This window comes from Pituophis catenifer, unplaced genomic scaffold, assembly GCF_029215685.1.
Source record: "Pituophis catenifer annectens isolate HBS135680 unplaced genomic scaffold, rPitCat1.0.hap2 SCAF_1, whole genome shotgun sequence".
Lineage (NCBI taxonomy): Eukaryota > Metazoa > Chordata > Lepidosauria > Squamata > Colubridae > Pituophis > Pituophis catenifer.
The window spans coordinates 124554792-124577532 of NW_027256881.1; the positions used below are offsets into that span (position 1 = coordinate 124554792).

The following is a 22741-nucleotide window of genomic DNA, read 5'->3' on the forward strand; positions in this document are numbered from 1 at the left end:
TTTCTTTTTTTTTTAAATCATCCAATTTTGTATATTAGTCTATTTTATCTTTGTTATAATCTGTTATTTCACTTTGCGGTTTTCAAGGTTTTTGGTTCCTGGACCAAAAGATAACTGGATTCACAGATTGATTGACAATGATTTATCACAGAAAGTAGCCATCGGTCAGCTCCCAACAAATCCAGGGCTGTTTGTGGGCAGTGAGACTATACCAGTCAAGGCAACATGTTCTGAGAGCTTTGCAGCATGATCAAAATTGCTGATCTGGGTCGTCAAGGATTTCCGACTGTCCATTCTTGTCCTTCCTCTGGGTGGAGCATTTTGGGGATGGCCAATACCAAAGCAGCAGCAAGAAAAAGCAGCTTTAAATTCTTCCCGAAATTTTCCTGTCAAATCAAAGACCAAGACCATTATGAAGAAGCAGCCAGACCATGTCCTCCAAAACAGGGCACACATAACACAATTCCTACATTTGTTTCTTTTCCGTTCAAAGTGTCTGATGGGATTTGCATAATCCAGAGAAGGCAACGAGATGGCAGCTGTGCGGCAGGTGATATAATGGTATATGGGAATGGCCTTGGGAGGCAGGGCAGGGAAGAAGAGATGCTGCCTAAGGAACAGTCAGATAAGAGGAAGCATAGCCCAAAGGTGCATAATGGGTGGAGAAAGAGGCTCAGAAGGGACTCCTTTCTGGGTTATCAGGCTGTAAAGGAGATGATGGGAGATTTGTATTTTCAGACTTGTAAGATTCTGTTAATGTAGCCTGACAATAATTAGCTAATCTGGTCGTGTTTCCTGTCGGTCTACCTGGGAAGGCTGTCAGGTTTTCTAAGATGATTTATGTATGCAATTATGATTCTGATTTTGAGTTCCTGTTTGCAGAGTTGGTGAAGCATGTAGCAAAATCAACTCATTTAAACTGAGATCAGGGCTTGAACATCTGTGCTGTCTTAAAGATGCAAAGAATGGAATGGAATGGAATGGAATGGAATGGAATGGAATGGAATGGAATGGAATAGAATAGAATAGAATAGAATAGAATAGAATAGAATAGAATAGAATAGAATAGAATAGAATAGAATAGAATAGAAGAATAGGATAGAATAGAAGTCAAAGCAAAGCAAAGCAAAGCAAAGCAAAGCAAAGCAAAGCAAAGCAAAGCAAAGCAAAGCAAAGCAAAGCAAAGTGACTAGCAGGGAAATCACCCTTTCAGCCTGTCATAAGCATCCTGGGCAAAAGATTTCAACTTTTAATCATTCTTGGTACACAATGGGAAGTACAGAAGTCTTTATTATCAGATTGCATTTATTTTCCTATTTTTCTCCAGAACTCAGTATGGTTTTTGTGAATATATATATCCCCAAAGCAATATAGATTGAGCTGAGTTTTTGAGTTTTTTTTTAAAAAAATCATCCCATGAGCTCTCTGATAGTGGGGGGACTCAAACCAGAGCCCCCACAATTCGAATCCAGGACTACTGGACTCTTTTAGCATAAGGGATTGCAGGAGGTGAGGGAGTGTTTTGCAGAGGAAGATGTTGGTGAAGGCCAATTCCTTCTTTTTAGCCCAAGCACCAAGGAATTCAAAAAGAGAGATATAAAAAAGTTCTTGAACTTGATCATTAGTTAAGAAGAAGTTAATCAGGAATGAAATCACTATCTCCTATATATCAGAGAACACACCTCATACTATATTTTTTAAATTGCTTTTATTGTTCTATATTTGCAGAATTATAAGCTGCCCAGAATCACTGATTTAGATGGACAGCTATAGAAATCAAATCAAATCAAATCAAATCAATCAATCAATAATATTAGACAGATCTTCTGTTACAATATTAGGTGGATCTTCTGCTGTGTTGAAATTTGTCCATTGTTTGTTTTTTGTGTGACTGCAACTAATGGAAAACTAAAAGTAAAAATCTGTTTGATATATATATATACACACACACACACACATGAGATGAAGGTGTGGCTAACTGATGAGGCCTTATACAGGGAGGATACATAAGATGTGGGTGTGGCTTACTGATGAAAGCAAATGAGCTAGAAATAGATCTATATAAGTCTCCCACCTAGCAGGAAGAACTTGCTGGCTGCTAGAAAAGAAAAAAGCCCAGAATCGAGTGGATGTGATTCTACTGAGCTAGGGCTGCAGAAAAACCTTGGTTACGTAGGGAAAACCTGGCTAGAGGAAGAAACACACACACACACACACACGTGTGTGTGTGTGTGTGTGTGTGTGTGTGTGTATGTAGGTCTTTGGTTATTCGGGTTTTCTCCTGCGTAAAATTGAAAGTGTCTTGGCGACGTTTTGACAAAGTCTCATTCGTCATCTTCAGGCTGGTGTTTTCGGCTTCGTGCTTCTAGCTGCAATGTGTGATCGCAGCTGTTTATTCCTTTCAATTAAAGCACAACCAAACCCCCAACCGATCAGAACACACCTCCACCCAATCAGAACACAGCCAAGCTCCCACCCAATCAGTTCACACCCCCACTGGCAGTTAAAAGGAAGAAACAGCTGCAATCACACATTGCTCCTAGAAGCATGAAGCCGAAAACACCAGCCTGAAGATGACGAATGAGACTTTGTCGAAACGTCGCCAAGACACTTCCAATTTTATGTGGGAGAAAACCCGAATAACCAAAGACCTATATATATATATATATATATATATATATACACACACATATACACAATGTGTACTCAGATTCTAGATCTGTTTATTGGATTGTTTGAATGATGCATTTTCTTTAAATCTCTGTTTCCTCCCTCTATACAACAGTAGTAAAAGCATCTTTCTCTTTTAGAAGACCACAAATACAGCAAAGTAAATAAATTGCATTAACTCTTTAGCTCTGTTGTTTTTTAACATGATAAAAAGGCACAAGTAATCAACTTACCACTAAGAAAGTTGTAAATAATTGGGTTTGCTGCACTATTTGCGTACACAAGCCAGTGGGAGAAAGTAAACCAAGCATACACTGTTTCTCGATCTTCAGCGTTGTTAAACATCCCAAAAACTCTTACAAAAAGAAGGAAAAAATGTTAGAAGTAGAAAACGCATCACATTTCTGGTATTGATAAACCATGTAAAATAGTTATATGGTATATAGATCAAAATTCTGAATTCCAGATGAGTGCAGTGGTGTCGTAACTATATTAACATGAAGTTGTAAAGGATGTTCTCCATATGTATCATCTCTTATATATTATTGTCATGTTGATTGGTTGTGCCTTGACAGAACTACAGGTAAGGTCCACACATACCAAGAACCAGATGCATTTTATTAATTTATCTAATTTATCTAGTTGCTCGTCTCTCCAAACAAGCTGGCACGACACAGCTAACACAGGGTTTTGGGGCTGGAAGTCAGTGTTGGCTTCGTTTGGAGTCAGGTTAGGATGTCGTGCTCAATAAATAGGAGTTTTTTCTTCAAAGATTTTGTTTGAAATGCATTTTATTTGAGACGACCTCGAAACTTGACACACAATCAGTAAATACCTAAATGCATTGTCATCATTAATCATTAAAAATATTCAAAATTATGAAAAATGCTATAAAAGCAATACATGAACAAAGAAGTAGCAGACAAAGGGATGTTGATAACAGTACCACTTCACTAGTTTACCCTTGCTCATCTTAGTTGAATGAGGAACTGTATATGTTTCTGAATTCTCCAACAGAGGTAAATGTATAGATTTTAGACAAATGCTATAATAATCAACTTCTACATATACAGAAATGACTGGATTTATGCTGCCCACTGACTTCTAATCCACCTTTTTGTGAATATCTGAGTGGGGACTACTGAGTGGGGACTACTGAGTGGGGACCTTTTCTCAAAATTTTTAAGAATACGTCTCTCCCAAGTCAGCCTGACCTTTAAAATTACATACAGTACAGAAGGCCCTTTTCCAGGATTCTCTGCAATAAGAAGTATTTATCTAAAAAAAAAAGAGGATTTTCTGCAGAAATCAGTGAACACCACTAAGAAAGGGTTCTCTGGATTGAGAATTATTTCAGTGTCCCTGATACGGTCCTCTTTCATAAAAATGAGTATTATAATGTACAGCTTTTTGCCAGACTCTGTACATTCCAAATCTACAAAAAAGGCTGGACAGCCATTTGTCTGGAATGGGCAGCGGGGGTTGGACTAGAAGATCTCCAAGGTTCCTTCCAACATCATTCTATGTCAGTGACGGCTAACCTTTTTGCCATCGTGTGCCAGGAGAGGGGGAGGGGGGTTGCGTGCGTGCATGCCCATACCCATAATTCTATGCCCACTGCCCACGCGCATGTGCGCACGACACCACCCCCACCCCCGCTCCCCCCGTTCTTGGAACGTGATGACCTGGTAGGCCCGTTTTTCTCTCTCACCTGGCTCCACAGCCTTTATAGGAGTCTGGGGAGGGTGAAAACGGCCTTCCCCACTTGAGGCCCTCCAGAGGCCAGAAATGGCCCATTTGCCAACTTCTGGTGGGAAGTGGGGAAATGGGCCGTTTTCAACCTCCGGAGGACCTCTGGGGGGGTGGGGAAGGCCATTTTTGCCCTCCCCAGAATCCTAGAGAGGCTCTGGAGGCTGGGGCAGTAAAAAACAGGCCTTCTGGTCCCACCGGAAGTTGGCAAACAGGCCATTTCTGGCCTCTGGAGGACCTCCGGGGGGGTGGGGAAGGCCATTTTTGCCCTCCCCAGACTCCTAGAAATGCTCTGGAGCCAGGTGAGAGAGAAAAATGGGCCTTCCCCACCACCCCACAAGGCCCTCCGGAGGCAAGAAACAACCTGTTTCCCTACTTCTGGTGGGCCCAGAAGGCCTGAAAATCAGCTGGCCGGCACGCACATGCACACCAGAGCTGAGCTCGCGTGCCCACTGATATGGCTATGCGTGCCACCTGTGGCACACGTGCCATAGGTTTGCCATCACGGTTCTATGTTCTAAATGTAAACCAGAAACATTTTTTTTCATTAGTGCATCCCATTATAAAGTCACCATCCCATTCAGTAGAGATGTGGCATTCAATATGCATACTTTTCTAACCTGCAATTTGATTTGATTTCTTTTGACAGTGTTGAGCCTTGAATTGAGGTCACCAAACTTGATGAAACATTAAGTGCATTAAATGTAAGCAGTAACATTCCTGGGAAGGATCAGCATTAACTCTGCAATCCTAATCCAAACCACAATCTGGAAGAACTGAAAGCCTTAAGATCTCCAATTTAGAGCCCTCCAGGTGTATTGGACCTCAACTCCCCCCACTCCTACCCAGACTGCTGACAGGAGATGAAGGACATGAATTCTGACATATCTGGAGGACTATAAGAAAACTGATGTACATTCCTTGTTGGCCTTGATGCCTGTAGAAATGATCTACTGCCCAACCTCTGCTGACCAGCTCTGATCAAGGATGACTTCCTCAGAAATAGTGCTAATAATTTTCAGCAGTATGAGATCTTCTTGCTTATATTGTTCTCAGAGTTTGGCTCCTCACTGGAACAATACGATTTTTTTCCCTTGTGTAGCAATACTCTCCATTTGCCCATGCTTCTTCACCTGAGTCCATTGGCTGATGGGCCCTCTAGTGTCAGTAAGTGTCTCCTGCAGCCTTTTGACTTCCTACATTGCTTCCAATGTTATCACTTTAGAACACGTTTATAACATTTAAAAACACATTTTTTATTATTAGCGTATTTTAAACTTTAAAATCAGTCTATTAATAAAAAAACATAGGGGGAGAGAGGAAGACAAATATTCCTTGAAATGATCTGTAATGAACCTTATGTGAAAATAAATCCTATTAGCATCCATGAAAACTTTATTCTACCCCAGAGGTCGGCAACCTGTGGCTCTGGAGCCACATGTGGCTCTTTCATCCCTCTGCTGCAGCTCCCTGTCACCGGTCAGTGCCACAATTTTGAGAGGAGCTTCCGGTTTGGGGGGGGGAAGCACTGCATGCCAGGAGGAGACTCTATGGCAAGGGGCGGGTTTTCTGGTCGGCTCCACAATTGATAGGGCTTTTGGTTAGGACAGGTAGAGGAAAAGTATGCTGCACTACGAAGAGACTCTATGATGGGGAAACCGGACTTCCGGTCGGCTCCAGAATTGAATGGGGGGCTTCCGGTTAGGATCTTTGTGGCTCTTTGAGTTTTTAAGGTTGCCGACCCCTGTCCTACCCCAATGCTTGTGTGGGAAAGAAAATTACAGATAGTCTTCAATTTACATCCATTCATTGAATGGCTATTCAAAGTTACAATGGTGCTGAAAATAGTGACCTCTCCTGGTCCTTGTACTTACAACCAGCACAGTGTCTCCACAATCACATAATCAAAATTGAGTGCTTAGCAACTGGCATGCATTTATGAGGGTTTTAGCATTCTGGCATCCCTGGATCTCCATTTGTGACTTTCCCAGCTTCTGATAAGCAAAGTCAATGGGAGAAGACAGATTTGTTTAACGACTGGATGATTTGCTTAAGGATTACATAATTTGCTTTGAGTTATTTGTATAATTAAGGACTGGATAAAAAAAAAATTCAGAGAAAAAATTGCAGACTACAGGAACCAGGAGTACTACTCAGGTGACCCTGAGGACACAGATAAACCTCCAAGTGCTTTAACGACTATCTAAAAGGGTACAGATTACCAGTTGTCTGCAAGGAATATAAATCCTTCCATTCCTCACTATCCTGTCAGAGCTGAAGAAGCTTCTTGGATGAGAAGTGAAAAGTCTTCAAAGAAAAAAACCAGAAAGTCCAGTTGCCTCCTGAAAAAGCACCTTTGGGACAGTTATGACCTGGATGACTGAGAATCTCTACAGACTGGATAAAAAATAACTAATACTACTAATAAAAAAGATTGTAAAACTGGGTGGGACTCACTTAACAACTGCCTTACTTAGCAATGGAAGTTCCAGTTCCAAATGTGGTCATAAGAACTACCTGTAAACATGGAGAGCTCTCAATAGAAATCATCGCCACCCAATTATTGTTGAATACATTTTCACACCCCAGACAGATACCCAAGCTATTTATTTTTAGTATCTCCAGACTTTGCACATGGAAGTACCTTTTCAAGATGTTGAGAATGCTAATGGGGAGATAGCAGAGGGCAAAAACCAAGAGCACCACCATGAGCATCCGGGCTGTTTTCCTCCTGGTTTTAATCTGCTTGATTTCAGCTGCCACCACACTAATCCTCAAGTGTGCTGGTGGCCCCAGTTCCCGCGTCTGTGCTGTGGACTGCAGCGGCCTCCATTTTCTCTGAACTATGGATGACGTTCCTGGAATCTTGACAGTACACAATAATCGGAATCTTAATGATTGCCATTTGACCCAAGGGAAATTTTGCACTGATTACTCAGCCAAAGTTGCCAAGTAGATCCATTTCCACTCATGAGCATAGCTACATGATCACAGAGAGTGTGATAATCTTTAGTGTGATCGTCTTCCTATGATGAAGATGGAAGGTATCCTTGGGGAAACAATGTTGTTTAAATCTAGATCCTTTTTGTTAGGATCAGTCTGTTTCCACAATAGTTATAAAGCAGGGGTGTCAAAATTGTGGCCCACAAGCCAGATGCATCACATGCTGGCACACCCGCCACTGGTTTAGCGAAGGGGGGGAAGTTGCGATACATCACATGATGACAACATGTCATCGTGAGTTTGACATCCCTGTTATAAAGTTTATTAAAGGATGTGAATACACATTAGAATTAAATACCACAAATTTGAAATTTACCTCTATGGGAAGATCTATAGATTTAACACAGGAAAAATCAAAAAAGATTGCTCTTCTATATAGGAAAGGTAGAATAACCTCAGATTTAAAATCTTGGGTTGATAAGATAAGCTTGTTCTCTCTCTAGAAATTGGCTGATGATAATTAAAATGGAAAAATTGATCATTAGTATTCCACATGGTTGATAATAGGACCGAATCTTTCTTCCTTCTTTTTGTTGGTATTTTTATTTAGTTTTTTTCTTTGTTTCTCTCTCTCTCTCTCTCTGTTGTGATATATCACATTTGTAAAACACTCGATGAATTGTATGAATGGGTCAAAAATCAAGGTAAAGAAGATAAGATTTGGGGGCAATATATTCTAAACAAGCCAAAGAATCTCTCCACTCTATTCCGAAGACATACAGCATGTGCTAAAAAGGTGGAAACCATTTTATGTTTATGTATAGAAACAGAAGGTTGACAACTATAAAGATTACTTGTTAAATACAGTGGTACCTCAGTACTCCATGTTAACTGGTTCTAGGATGGGTGATGAGCATCAAACAAATTTTTCCCATAAGAAATAATTTTAGTGAATCACAAGGCAGCCAATACCATCAATTTCTAGTTTGTGCTTTGAGTACCAAGCAAATGATGGGTACTGGGACAAAATTTTTGCATCAAAATGTGTTGAGTACCAAATTTGATGAGTTTCAAAGCAGTTGAGTACCAAGTTACCATTGTAACAGATTTTCTTGATGTGCTCTAACCCATAGATGGAGGGAAACACATAATGGTTGTTAATTTTTCTAACAGTTAAATATGATATATCTGCTATCAAAATGTCACTGAGTGTATTAGAACAGGGGTGTCAAACTCGTGTCGTCACGTGACATATAGTGACTTTTCTCCCCTTCGCTAAACTGGGCATGGGCACGGCTAGCGCGTGACACATCCAGCCCACAGGCTGCAAGTTTGACAGCCCTGTATTAGAAAAACTAATAGTAAATATGTTTTTAGTTCTTTTAACATAATTAGGACCTGCCCAGAGTTGGAAGTTGGGCAGCTACATCAATGTTTTAAACAAGCAAGCAAGACAGCAAACAAATAAGAGCATGCTCATTTCAGTGATTACATTCAAAAATCAAATATAATGTATTTTCCATGAATGAAAGTAGCAATGACCCTTGTTTAATATTATATTTTTTTAAAAATGCATTTAATACAGTGGAAATTTGTTTAGGAAATATTCATCAGAACTTTATTTTAAATTATGTTTCAGTTTCTTTCCTTATCCCTTCATTCAGACATAATTTAAGAAATATGGGAATACAGGGGGAAAATAAACATTCCTAGCAGGATGTTATAAGATCTCGGTATTTTAGTTTTAACATTGAATTGATAAACTCTTGGTTAGGGGCATGGAATTATTTATTTTTGCTAGATGGCTGATGGCACGAATATTACATTGCCAAGGATAATTTATTTCAATCTAGATCACTATACCTTTCAATCAATTACATAATTCCTTTGAGGTTAAAAGGCTTAGCTGGCATAAGTCCGAAAGACCGATTTCGTAGCAAAAGGACCCACCTGCTGACACCACAGCTTTTGAAATATCTGTAAGTAGACCAGCACCATAAGACACAATGGAGCCAGATAGGTTATCAGGAAGAAACAGGTATGATACATTTTGGGGAAAAATTCAGCTGCAAAGGAAATAAAACAGCACATAAATAATATCTCATTTGATTTGCTATTATATGCTGCAAAATGAGGAGTCCTTGGTGCTCTCTTAACTTGCTTGTTTTCTTGCATGTGTTTTATTACCCTAACTAGGTAACATCATCAGTGCTGTTGATGCATTGATGAGGTTACCTAGTTTGGGTGATGAAATATCTCCAAGCAAACAAGTGAGTCAGGGAGCACCAAGGACTCCTCATGTCAACCCTGAGCTTCAAACATTCTCCTTTATTGGTATGCTGCAAAAGCTGGTTCAGGTGAACCTAAATAGGACTTAATTTCATACAAAATGGAAGAGCAAACCTTATTCATTGTTTAGGTAAAATATTTATAAAAGATTTTTTAAAAAAAATCCTTATATTCTCCTGGACACTGAAGAGCTGGATTGAGTACAACCGCTGTCTTATGATGTATTGTAATGTTTTAATTTATGTGTTAGTATGTGGAAATGTTAAATTCCGCATACCTCCTGAAGTGAGGGAGGGGCAGTTTATAACTATTTTAAATAAGTACTGATGATGATTGCCTTTAAAGTCCTTATTAGATCCTATAATTGGCCAGGAAAAGACACTCAGCACGTACATTTCATATACCAAAATTTCTTCTGGCATTTCCAGAAGATCACGGGAACTGTCTTTGAAATGAAGCAGTGCTGCTGTTTTGCTGTTAGAACCTTTATTAAAGCTTTCCATGGGTAACTTCAGTGACTTAAAGAAGGTCCTACAGGGGAGGAAATCTTGGAAGTCCTTCGGGATTGAAGCCCTGGTCTTAGTTGGTGTTCTAGATTTTGCAACAATGATGCTTAGGAGAGAGAAGAAGGAAGGAAGGAAGGAAGGAAGGAAGGAAGGAAGGAAGGAAGGAAGGAAGGAAGGAAGGAAGGAAGGAATTCTTCCTTTCCATTGTTAGTCTGTAATCCACTAATTCAATCTGGATTACAGATTACATAAAGTAAAGGTAAAGGTTCCCCTCGCACATATGTGCTAGTCATTCCCAACTCTAGGGGGCAGTGCTCATCTCCGTTTCAAAGCTGAAGAGCCAGCGCTGTCTGAAAACGTCTCTGTGGTCATGTGGCCGGCATGACTAAATGCCAAAGATGCACGGAACCCTGCTACCTTCCCACCAAAAGTGGTCCCTATTTTTCTACTTGCATTTTTTACGTGCTTTCGAACTGCTAGGTTGGCAGAAGCTGGGAAAAGTAGCTCACCCTGTTATGTGGCACTAGGGATTCGAACCGCTAAACTGCTGACCTTTCAATCGACAAGCTCAGTGTCTTAGCCACTACAGAAGGACTAATCTTGATTTTGACCAAAAGTGGCAGACAATTTTCTAAGGTAAAGGGTACAATTATTTTTGTTGAGTATGGAGTGCTATAGAATGAGTGGAACTAAATCAAACTATTGACAGTATTGGGTTTGGTAGGGAAGTTGAGGGACTCTGTATGCTTAAAGCAAATTATTTCATGCTATAATGTTCAGTCATTGGCCAAGACAAAATGTCAGAAATGGCTCTTAGTCTTCAGCAATAGGTGCAGGGAGACCCGGAGGTCTTTATAAAAAGGGGACTTTGATTTCTGAACTTCAGGCAACCTGTTAGCTACCCAGGTCATGTAAACAAAAGCTCTTCTACACATCAGGTGATCAATAGCTTTTCTCTTGAATGGCAGAACATGATTGAATTACCATAGCGACATGGCTGATATATTTCGAGATTAAAGTCAAAGAAAGGCACCCCTTAGCACTGAAGGCTATATACTGTACAAAAATATCTGCCAACCAACAAAGTCTAATTAGTCTTCTGTAACACACTTGATAACAAGTAGCCATCTTTTTTTTTTCTCCTGTCACAATGAGCCTTGCACATCCCAAGATCAAGGCCACCAGCACTCACCTCCCCAACGCTCATCGCAGACAGTGAACAAGACCGTCTTGTTAGCTAATCCGGGAAACATGCTGCTGCACTCCATAACGATTGCCTGAGGGATCATGATAAGGCAGGACACCATCCAGATAACAAGGATGCTGTTCCTGGCTCGCTTGGCTGTGCTTTTGAACATCAGCGGATGACAAATTGCATACCATCGATCCAGTGCGATGCAGCTAAGGGTCAGTACAGAAACAGAGACTGACACGGTCTACAAAGGGAAGAAGAGAAAGGCCAGAGAACAATATACAGTGAGTGACAAAAGAAGCATAATCAGAGAAATAGTCTCTCCCACCATGGTTACAATCGGAAAAGTTTGGTTGCCACTAACCTCTTTAACCCTAGTCCTATTGCTAGGAAAGCAGGATTCAGTTGGGCTATATTATGACTTTGCACTGCTAATAAGGACTGACAAGATCTAATTTCCTTTAAAAAAAAAAAGCAGACAGAAAGACAATTCCCATATTCTAATGTATCATGAGAAAGTTAGGCTAAATTTTTTCTCCCTGATAGGCAGGGAGTTTTTCACAGCACAAAAGAAAACCAAGCGAGTAACAATCCATATGTGTGTTTCCAATATACTGGGTGCAGGAAGGAAGGAGGATTTTTTTTTTATCAGTCAACATTTTTATTAAATTATAAAGTATTATAAAATACAAAATACAAAGTAAATAGAAAAATGGGGGGGGAGGGAAGGAAAAGAGAAGTGAGGAAAGTTAAGAAAAAAAGAAAAGAAAAAGAAGCATTGACTTCCGACTCTCTCTGTTACAGTAAAATAGGACATTAACATCAAATCACAGCTTTTTGCTTTTTCATAATAATATGAACAAGCCATGTCTATGAAGATCTAACAGTCTAATTGGTAAAACCCCAAATCAGAGTTTCATTCTTCTCCACATCAAGCACGAAGTTCAGAAGTGGTCGGAAGGAGGATTTTGATTTAACTTGTTATGGTGGGGGGAGTCCACTACAAGGCATTACTGAAACCTTGTTTGCAGTGCACGTTACGAAAGCAGGTTATCCATTACTGTCCTATGTTTGCAGGCAACTCTGTTTCTTGTGAGGTTGGAATGTAGGAATGAGATTTTGCCTCCAGGGTTGGCACTCCTGTTGATGTCGCAGAAGTCGTCGTATTTGGCTCCTATGCTGTTGTAGCCATATAGGCTCAGGAGTGTTCATGTGACTAAAGAATCTTAACTGTATGGTTTCTATTGTGTGGAGAACCTCACTCATTCATTCTCATCCATAATAGCAACTTCTATGCTTTCATTTGAAAATCAAACCATCAGGAACTGACTACAGCAGGGGTGTCAAACTCAATTTCATTGAGTGCCACATCAGGGTTTCACCTCAGGGGCTGGGAGGGGGGGCATGGCCAGGATGGGCAAGGCCAGCTTGACGTCATTTGTCGAGGTTCCATTTTCAACTGCAACGGCCTCCTGAAGCCTTCTGCCAGTGAACAGGGAGCTCCGTTTTCACTGGCAGAGGGCTGTAGGAGCCATTGCGGCCGAAAACGAAGCCTGGGAGGGCTGCATGTGACCCTCCCGAGCTCTGTTTTTGCTTGCAGGGGCACCATGGGCTGGTCCTTCATTGTTTTCAGGGTGGTCCCACAGGCCAGATCTAAGCACCCCGCGGGTCTTGAGTTTGACACCCCTGGACTACAGAGATTCATTCATACAGAAAGTCCTCGACTTATGACCACAATTGAGCCTAGAATTTCTGCTGCTAAGTGAGAAATTTGTTAAGTTAGTCTTGTCCCATTTTATGACTTTTTTTGCCACATCACTGCAGTTGTTAAGTTAGTAACATGGTTGTTAAATGAATCTGATTTCCTCTTTGATTTTGGGGACCAGAAGGTCAGAAAAAGATGATCACATGACCCTGGGACATTGCAACCATCATAAACATGAGCCAGTTGCCAAACATCTGAATTTTGATCACATGATCATGGGGATGTTGCAAAGAGTCGTAACCGTAAAAAACGATCATAAGTCACTTTTTTCAGTGCCGTTGTAACTTTGAACTGCTAAACAAACTGTTGTAAGTTGAGGACTACCTATATTTGAGTGTATTCCACTTGACACATCATCTGAATGTAACTTTTTTAGTGTTATTTGTAGAGGCCATGGGATCACTCATGCCTGCCACTCTTTTGTCCACTTCTTTTCATAAAATTATTCTGTGGATACCTGGAACCACGGCATTGCCCAGTCTTTCGCACACTTGGAATGTCTTCACAAAGCTAACATTTTAATTGTTAGTACGTTTTGCTTCTTTCCAAGTATTCTAGATTGCTTCAGAAAAAATTTTATTTCTTGCTTTGCTTATTCTATGTACAGTTTTATGCTTTGGTTTCTACTTTATTTAGATGTTATAGCAAATGTATAATTGCAACTGGCATACCGTATATTTCAGAGTATAAGGCGCACTGGAGTATAAGACGCACCTACATTTTTTGGTGAGGAAAAGAAGAAAAAGAAATCTCCCTCTGTCTCTGAGCAATTTTGCCTCATTGCAGCAAACAGCAAACAGCAAACAGCCTGCTTTACTTTCATTTTCGTTTTCAACATAGCTTGATTAGCACAAGGGAAAAAAAATTTGCTCCAGCAATTTACCTCTTTGCAGCAAGCAACAGAGTCCTGCGCAAAACAACTAAGATCAAATCAGCTGAGAGTCGGGAGGCTGATCCAATCAACTTGTGCTAATTAGGCTGTGCTGAAGCTGAAACGAGCTGTTTTTTCTTGCTGTTTGCTTGCAAGGAGGTAACTGCTGCGAGGCAGAGGCCAAAGGGTGGGGACCAGTGGGTGGGCAGGGCTACATTCGGTGTATAAGACGCACCTAAATTTTCACCCCCTTTTAGGGAGGGAAAGGTACGTTTTATACTCTGAAAAATACGGTAATTCTGACCATGAAATAATTAAGCCCCTCTTAGTCTAATTTTTTTTTTTTGCTGTGAAGTAATATGCTAATCACAATCTAGCTTCTGAATTATAGGTTTGGTAGCATCGAACCCCCAACTTAACCTGTTTTTCAATGTGCACCACAATCCTGGCAAACAATACCTGCAAATAAGGGATCACCTTGCAGAGGCTGTTGCCAAGGAACCACGTTTCGGTGATATCCACCACTAGTGTTGCAGGAAGGCAAATGAGGGTGACCAGGACATCGGCCAAGGAGAGGTTGACTATGAAGTAATTGGTAACAGTCCTCATGTGATGATTTTTCCACACTGCAACACAAACTGATTTCGCAAAGATGTCAGCCCAAGGGGAAAAGGCATTGGGAGAAAGGCAGACAGACAGACCAAAAATAGCAAAGGAGGATTGGTGAGGAATACACATCATTTTCAGCAAGGGTTGTCGTTTGTCACTGTCCTCAAATATTGACTGACCAAGCTATTTCTTCCTCCTGCTTGGAAACTCAACTGATTAACCACTCCTACATAGTGCAGGGCATACCAATCATAGGGCAAAATTGTGTAATAAACAAGGATGGCCCAAAGATTGATGGGAGGGGGGAACAGGGGGGGAGGGGGGGAGAGGGAGAGGGAGAGAGGGGGGAAAGGGAGAGGGAGAGAGGGGGGGAAAGGGGGGAGAGGGAAAGGGAGAGAGAGGGGAGGGGAGAGGGAGAGGGGGAGAGGGGGAGAGGGGAGGGGAGAGGGAGGAGGAGGGAGAGGGAGAGAGAGGGAGAGAGAGAAGGGAGGGGAGAGGGAGAGAGAGAGGGAGGGGAGGGGGAGAGAGGGGGAGAAAGAGAGGGAGGAGAGAGAGAGAGCACTCTTCATATTGGGAAGGTTTATATAGGCACAGTTGCATTTTGTCCATTTAGTGGAATCCCTACAATTTATAGTGAACAGAGCTGAAGGCCTTTTAATCACCCTTGTCTACTAATGGTTAATGCAGTACTGAGACTACAAATTAAAATTAGAAAAAAAGAACTGTGAAGAACTTCAGCACACTGGTGGAATAATTTGTTTATTTCTTAATTTGGATTTATAGCCGTGTTTCTTTCAGAAGCTCAAGGTGACGTACATAGCATCCTTCCTTTTTATTTTTTCTACCACCATAATACTGGGCCATATGTCAAGGGAAAGAAGAGAGTGACCCACAATCACCCAGAGAAATTCTGTGAATAAAGGTAGGTTACAACATGGGTTTCCCCAATCCCAGCTGAACTCTTTCACTCATGTCTCAAACTAGTTTTCCCCTTTGGCCACACTTTAATACCACCCTCTCTACGTATTTTTGGAGAACTCCACCTCAGGAATTTTCTAGGTAGAGAGTTAATAGTTATCATAAAGAGTAAAATAATATAAAAAAACTACATGAAAACCCCAAATCAGCATGAGAGGGAGAGAAAGATCAGGAGCCATAATAACCATGACAATAAATATAAACCACAATAGAATCACAATAAGCAGCAAAGAATGACACTGTAACAACTCTGATCTAGGAAAAGGAAAAGGCCTTCAAAGTAGGGGCCACTCTGTAGGGGCCAACTCTTCTTTTTGGATAGGGTGCTTCATTCATTCATTCATTCATTCATTCATTCAATTTGTTTGCCACCCATCTCACCACCAGAAAGGGCCTGGTGGCTCAGCAGACTGATAGCACTGTGATTAACACCAGCTTCTGCAATTACTGTAAGTTCGACTCTCACCAGGCTCAAGGTTGACTCAGCCTTCCATCCTTTCTAAGGTAGGTAAATTGAGGACCCAGTTTGGGGGGCAATAAGCTGACTTTGTATAAATATACAAAAGTATGAAGGCTATTGCTTAGCGCATTGTAAGCCGCCCTGAGTCTCCGGAGAAGGGCGGCATATAAATCAAATTAAAAAAAAAAAAGGCAATTTCTTCAGTTATGTTCGCTCTAAGCTCTTCCAATGTGCTACTGTGAGAGATTTCGTGTGCCATGTACTTCTCAGCATATCCTCATCAAAACCTCAATTCAACATCATGGTACAGGTAGTCCTCGACTTACAACAGTTCATTTAGTGACCGTTCAAAATTACAACGGCATTGAAAAAAGTGACTTACGACCGTTTTTCACAGTTATGAACTTTGCAGCATCCCCATAATCATGTGATCAAAATTCAGATGCTTGGCAACGTGTTCATATTAATGACCATCACTGTGTCCCCTTTTGTGACCTTCTGACAAGCAAAGTCAATGGGGGAAACCGGATTCACTTAATAACTGGGTTACTAACTTATCCACTGCAGTGATTCACTTAACAACTGTGGCAAGAAAGTTCGTAAAATGGAGCAAAACTCATTCCACAAATGTCTCACTTAACAACAGAAATTTTGGGCTCCATTGTAAGTCGAGGGCTACCTGTATTCATACCAAACATGCCTGTCTGAAGTTTGTTTTTAAAATGGAAGAATAGACCTATCCGTCAATTTTTTAAAGTTTGGAAGTGATGCTGCGCTTTATCCTTGAATCAGTTATTTTGGTAGTAGCTGCCTTGATGCCCAACCTTACAATGGAATCGATCCCATTGTACTCAATTGAATTTACTTCTGAGCCAATCATCAATGTTGCAGGTCAGAGTTGACCGTGACATTTATTATTCAACCTACTTGGGATAGACTCAAAGGTGCTTTTGCAACAGGCCAACTGGACTGGCTTTTTCCTTGAGGAAGAAAAAGAAGACATTTCGCTTCTCATCCAAGAAGCTTCACCAGTTGTGACGGGGAAGAGGAGGAAAATCAAGGAAAAAACAGTCCAGTTGAAACAACTATGACCTGGATGATTGAGAATCTGAATAGAGTAGAGTAGAGTGGAGTGGAGTGGAGTAGAGTAGGGTAGGGTAGGGTAGGGTAGGGTAGGTTAGGGTAGGGTGGGGTGGGGTGGGGTGGGGTGGGGTAGGGTAGAATAGAATAGAATAGAATAGAATAGAATAGAATAGAATAGAATAGAATAGAATAGAATAGAATAGAATAGAATAGAATAGAATAGAATTCTTTATTGGCCAAGTGTGATTGGACACACAAGGAATTTGTCTTGGTGCATAAGCTCTCAGTGTACATAAAAGAAAAGATACATTTGTCAAGAATCATAAGGTATAGAATCATAAGGTATAGAATCATAAGGTATAGAATCATAAGGTATAGAATCATAAGGTATAGAACATCTACTTAGGATAGAGAGCCAGTCTGGTATAGTAATTAAGGTGGCAGGCTAGAAACCAGGAGACTGTGAGTTCTAATTCCACCTTAGCCATGAAAGCCAGCTGGTTAACTTTGGGCCAGTCACTCTTTCTCAGCCCAACCCACCTCACATGGTTGTTCTAAGGAAAACAGGAAGAGGAAGGAGCGTTCACTGCCTTGGGTTATCTATAAAGTAATAAAGGTGGAATAAAAATCTAATAATATTATGATTCCACTAACAGTCTAGTTATTATCATTATCATACCCCGGGCTTTTATTAGATGAGCTGCTATGAAAGAATGCTTTATATCCCAATTTGTATTCTGTTTTTGGCACATAGAAAACAACTGCAATAGAATTCCCCAGACGAACTTTGGAATCTCTTGTTGGAAGGGTGGAATAAATCAGAATAAATCTAAGCCATGCAGAATAAATCCAATCCATCAATCAATTAAAAAAAAAAAAAAAACCAGAAGCTTTACCATGGTTTTTCTCTGTTCACACTGAAAAGTGTGAAATGAGTGCAGTGAATTCCTTCTGCCAGTGTGTGTCAGTCAATACTTGGCAATGGAACTAGATCCCCAATGTATATAGAATACTTTTCCTATAGAGAAAGATGAGCTTTCAACCAGAACACTCCTGGTTTTCTCAGAGAAAAATGGCCCAAATATGTGGCCTGTGAGCATTGCTATTTGGATACTAGAAAGGTAACATAGTATATGTGGCAGTATGAGTTTACGGCATGTGTAAAAGATGCTTTCTCCCTGTTGTTTCTCTTCTGTCTCATGCATTAGTGGCTTTTTGGTTTGTTTCTCCACTACTGTTGAGAGATCTGAATTGCAAGACTAGGGACAGATCACCCCTACCTCAAGGTCTGTCTAGATCAGCAACCTGTAGCTCTGGAGCCACATGTGGCTCTTTTATCCCTCTTTTATCCCTCTGCTGCGGCTCCCTGTCACTGGTTGGCGCCACAATTTTGAGAGGAGCTTCCGGTTAGCAGGGGAAAGCATGGCATGCCAGGAGGAGACTCTATGGCAAGGGGCGGGTATTCCGGTGGGCTCCACAATTGATAGGGCTTTTGGTTAGGACAGGTAGATGAAAAAGGACACCGCACTAGGAGACTCTATGGTGGGGGAACCGGATTTCCGGCTCCAGAATTGAACGGGGACTTCCGGTTAGGATCTTTGTGGCTCTTTGAAGGTTTAAGGTTACCGACCCCTGGTCTAGATAGCTGCTATGTGTCAGCACTGATTTAATGGCACATAAGCAAGCAAGCCCACAAGCAAATAATAGGAGGCAATAAACTTGTATCAAGCAGTCGGCATAAAAAACACTTGGTGGCGCAGCAGACTAAAGCACTTTAAGTAACACCAGCTGCCTGCAATTACTGCAAGTTCAAATCTCACCAGGCTCAACGTTGACTCAGCCTTCCATCCTTTTGAGGTAGGTAAAATGAGGAGCTGGGTTGTGGGGGCAATAAGCTGACTTTGTATAAAAAAGAACACCGTTGGGGGGGGGGGCTGAAAGCCCTACTAAGCAGGTATATACAAAAGTATGAAGGTTATTGCTTAATGCATTGTAAACTGCCCTGAGTCTCCGGAAAAGGGCGGCATATAAATCAAACATATATATATATATATATATATATATATATATATATATATATATATATATATATGCATATTCTTTCTAGCCAAGTTCCACCTATGTAAGCTAAGTTGTTCTTCAGCCCTAGTTCTGTGAAATCTCATTCACAGAACTAGGGCTGAAGAACAACTTAGCTTACATAGGTGGAACCTGGCTAGAAAGAATATGCACATAAAAGCCTATGAAAAAAGAAAAAGACATATATATATATATATATATATATATATATATATATATATGTATGTATGTATGTATGTATGTATGTATGTATGTATGTATGTATGTATGTATATATATGTCTTTTTTCCTTTTTCGTAGGCTTTTATGTGCATATTCTTTCTAGCCAGGTTTTACCTATGTAAACTAAGTTGTTCTACAGCCCTGGTTCTGTGAAATCTCATTCACAAGTTTCTGGGCCTTTTTTCTGCTGACAAACTGCAATCCCAGAGAGCAACACAGAGTTGCAGTTTGTCAGCAGAAAAAAGGCCCAGAAACTTGTGAATGAGATTTCACAGAACCAGGGCTGTAGAACAACTTAGTTTACGTAGGTAAAACCTGGCTAGAAAGAATATGCATATATATATCACTTTAAAAGAAAATGGAAAATATAGCATTTTGTTTTAGGTGAAGTAATCAGTGAAGAAAAACTTTCCAGATTTTGCAAAACAAAATCTGCTGTTCATGTTTAGAGTTTAGTCAGACCAAATCCTGTCTTGGAATTAGGCATCTATTATAGCACTTAGACTTATATACTGCTTCACAATGATTTTACAAGCTTCTCTAAGCAGTTTACAAAGCCAGCATATTGCCCCCAGCAATCTGGGTCCTCATTTTACCGACTTTGGAAGGATGGAAGGCTGAGTCAACCTTGAGCTGGTGAGTATCGAACCCCTTGTAGTCAGCAGAATTAGCCTGCAATACTGTATTCTAACCATTGCGCCACCACAACTCAATTATGTCTTGGTGCTAGCCAAATTTTTGCAACATCTCCTTGCTTGCTTGCTATCTATAACCCTTCCCCATCCTGGCAGCACTACATACAGATGGCTCAGACTGCAATTTTTTTCAGCAACATATGCATGTTTTGGATCAGTTTGTTATGAAAATTGTAAGTCTGATCAAAATGGCACATTTCTCATCTTTTTATTCTCACTAGAGTTTCCAACATTTGTTTACATAAATAAAAAGAGCAATGTGAAGCCATAATTGCACACTTGACAGCAGCAGTTAAACTAGATCAACTCTACAGAGCACTGATAGCAATCAAGGGAAATTAATGCCTGCTTGTTCTGACAGATAACACACACGCCTTGTGGGATTCTCTGCTTTGATGCCAGTGCAGGGGACTCCTTTGGATGTATTCCCACAAAGTCTCCTTTTGTAATGATGCCAATGGTTCAGCTGAGGACCTGCCAGTTTTATCTGCGGTGATTTTGGTAGGACACAAAATCCAGGGTTTGGTGGGGTCAAAAGTCCCTGTTTGGGGGAGGTTGAATTCCTGCATCTCCATCTTCTGTACAACAGTTCTAGGAACATTTGCTTCATCACCAATCCCTTCTCCAACTATAGGCAGGCAGCCAGGGGTATGGAAGGGATTGTGAGCGAAAAAAGAAAAGTTCTCAAGGGAACAAAAATGGGTGGAGGGAAGTAGCAGTAGTTCATATATAGTCTATATGTGTGGCCCTTCTGCTCCATGGACCAACCAATCCTCTTTCTCTGCTTAGCTGGGCCATGGATGGTGGGGAGTGGGGCAGGAGACATCTTCCCTAACTTTCTCCCTCTGCCCTTCAATGCTCCAAGATGAAAAACATGCTCAATAGCAATAGTACTTAGACTTATGGACTGCTTCACAGTGCTTTACAGTGCTCTCTAAGCAGTTCACAGAGTCAGCATATTGTGCTGGGTCCTCATTTTTACCGTCCTTGGAAGGACGGAAGGCTGAGTCAGCCTTGAGCTGGTCAGAATCGAACTGCTGACGGTGGGCAGAATTAGCCTGCAATACTGCATTCTAACCACTGCACCACCACGGCTCTTACAAAGGAAAAGGGAATAGTAATCAACCACAAACTTGCAGGGCCATTGGACCAATTTGTAAGAGGGGTGAGCAAAATATGTCCACGTAACCCAGGAGATGTCTTCAGCATCCAGGACAGGCAGGTCTCTGAAAACAGAGCACCAGATACCAGATCTCTTCATAACTATATTGGTCATACAGGAAATGATTTGAAATGACATCTGCTAGACAAAAGAGGATAACAATGATCTCCTGCTAGTTGTCATGCTCAGTCTAGGGATTTTCAGGGCAAGGCTCCTATTCTAATTTTCTGCTAGCCCCTGGGATGGCAGATGCCAAAGCGAATGAGTAATTCTTCAGCAGGACATTCTCATGACCTTCACAAATGTCATGCAATATTCAATAATCCACCATAATCACTGAAGACAAATGCTGGATGAGATCCAACTTGCCCTCAGGTGCCCAAATACCTGCTCTACCAAGCTGTGTACCTGGGTGTGGGCAGTCAAAATATGCACTGCTGTGGAGTGCAGTAGAAGCAGTGCTTGGTTTCTGTTACTTCAAGCAACTGCCATGCAGAAGATCCCAAGTATTTGAGAAGTGAAATGGAAAAGTCTTTGTGTATTAAACTCCAACTCTCTGAACCCGAGGTCCTCCCCACCCCCCGAGGTGACACCCGATATGTCTCTCACTGTCCCAAGGTGGATAACCTCATAGGTAAGATGACAGACTTTGCAAAGAGGGTAGGAAAACAGGAGTATTCTGAGTGCCTTCCAGGTTGTACATGGGTGTGGATGGTGTGGTCTAAAAGGCTTGATGGGGGTTATTCTTGTTCCAGCAGTGGTGGCAGTCAGAAGACAAGATGTTTGAAAACTTTGCAGATTACTAATGAGAACACAATACTGAAGCAACTGGGACAGCAAGGGTGGCCATCACTGAGAGATGCAGTCTTACTTTAGGACCCTATCATTTAATAATAGAAATTCCAGGCCCAAATGCCATCGTAAGTTGAGGACTGCCTATATATCGTGCACATAGTATGTGTTCAGTGGACATCTGATGTCCAGATTGTTACATCTTCTTTGTTCCTGTAGACACTACAGTTCACTCCATGTATTATTCTGAAATTTCCATTTATCATAGACAAGTCCCATATTGCAATAAAGGGTAAAATTCCAATTGGTCTTATTTATAGTTAAGTGTCCATTTATCACTTTCCCTCAACCTTAGAAAACTTTGCCAAAACATGTTCAGACCGTCTCTGAGAACTGGACATAATTGAACTTAAAGAAAAAGATTACTCCACTGAATAGAGGAACAGAAGATTAAGGATCAAAAGAAGAAATGCAACTTGATTCTATTTGTTCTTAGAAATTAACACCTTCCCTTTCACACAAGAACTTTTGGAAATATAATTAAACAGTCAATCAGCCAGTCAACCAGACAGACAGACGCCCCATTCCATCCATTCATTCAAACAAACACATCAAACCCATTTACTCCTGACACATTTCATTGTATTCATATTCAGAAGACATGCAATAATCTTCT

The 22741-nt window shown here is 40.9% G+C and overlaps 1 protein-coding gene across 1 annotated transcript in view; it reads right to left on the reverse strand.

Annotated features, from left to right (window-relative positions):
- Window positions 1-165: 165 nt before the first annotated feature.
- HCRTR2 (hypocretin receptor 2) overlaps window positions 166-22741 on the reverse strand; it is a 37180-nt gene continuing 14604 nt past the window's right edge. The window contains exons 2-7 of the mRNA XM_070954798.1: window positions 14445-14623; window positions 11350-11593; window positions 9313-9428; window positions 7064-7284; window positions 2904-3025; window positions 166-386 (exon numbers count right to left, since the gene is read on the reverse strand). Of these exons, the coding sequence (XP_070810899.1) occupies window positions 166-386; window positions 2904-3025; window positions 7064-7284; window positions 9313-9428; window positions 11350-11593; window positions 14445-14623 (1103 nt within the window). The remainder of the gene's footprint in view (window positions 387-2903; window positions 3026-7063; window positions 7285-9312; window positions 9429-11349; window positions 11594-14444; window positions 14624-22741) is intronic.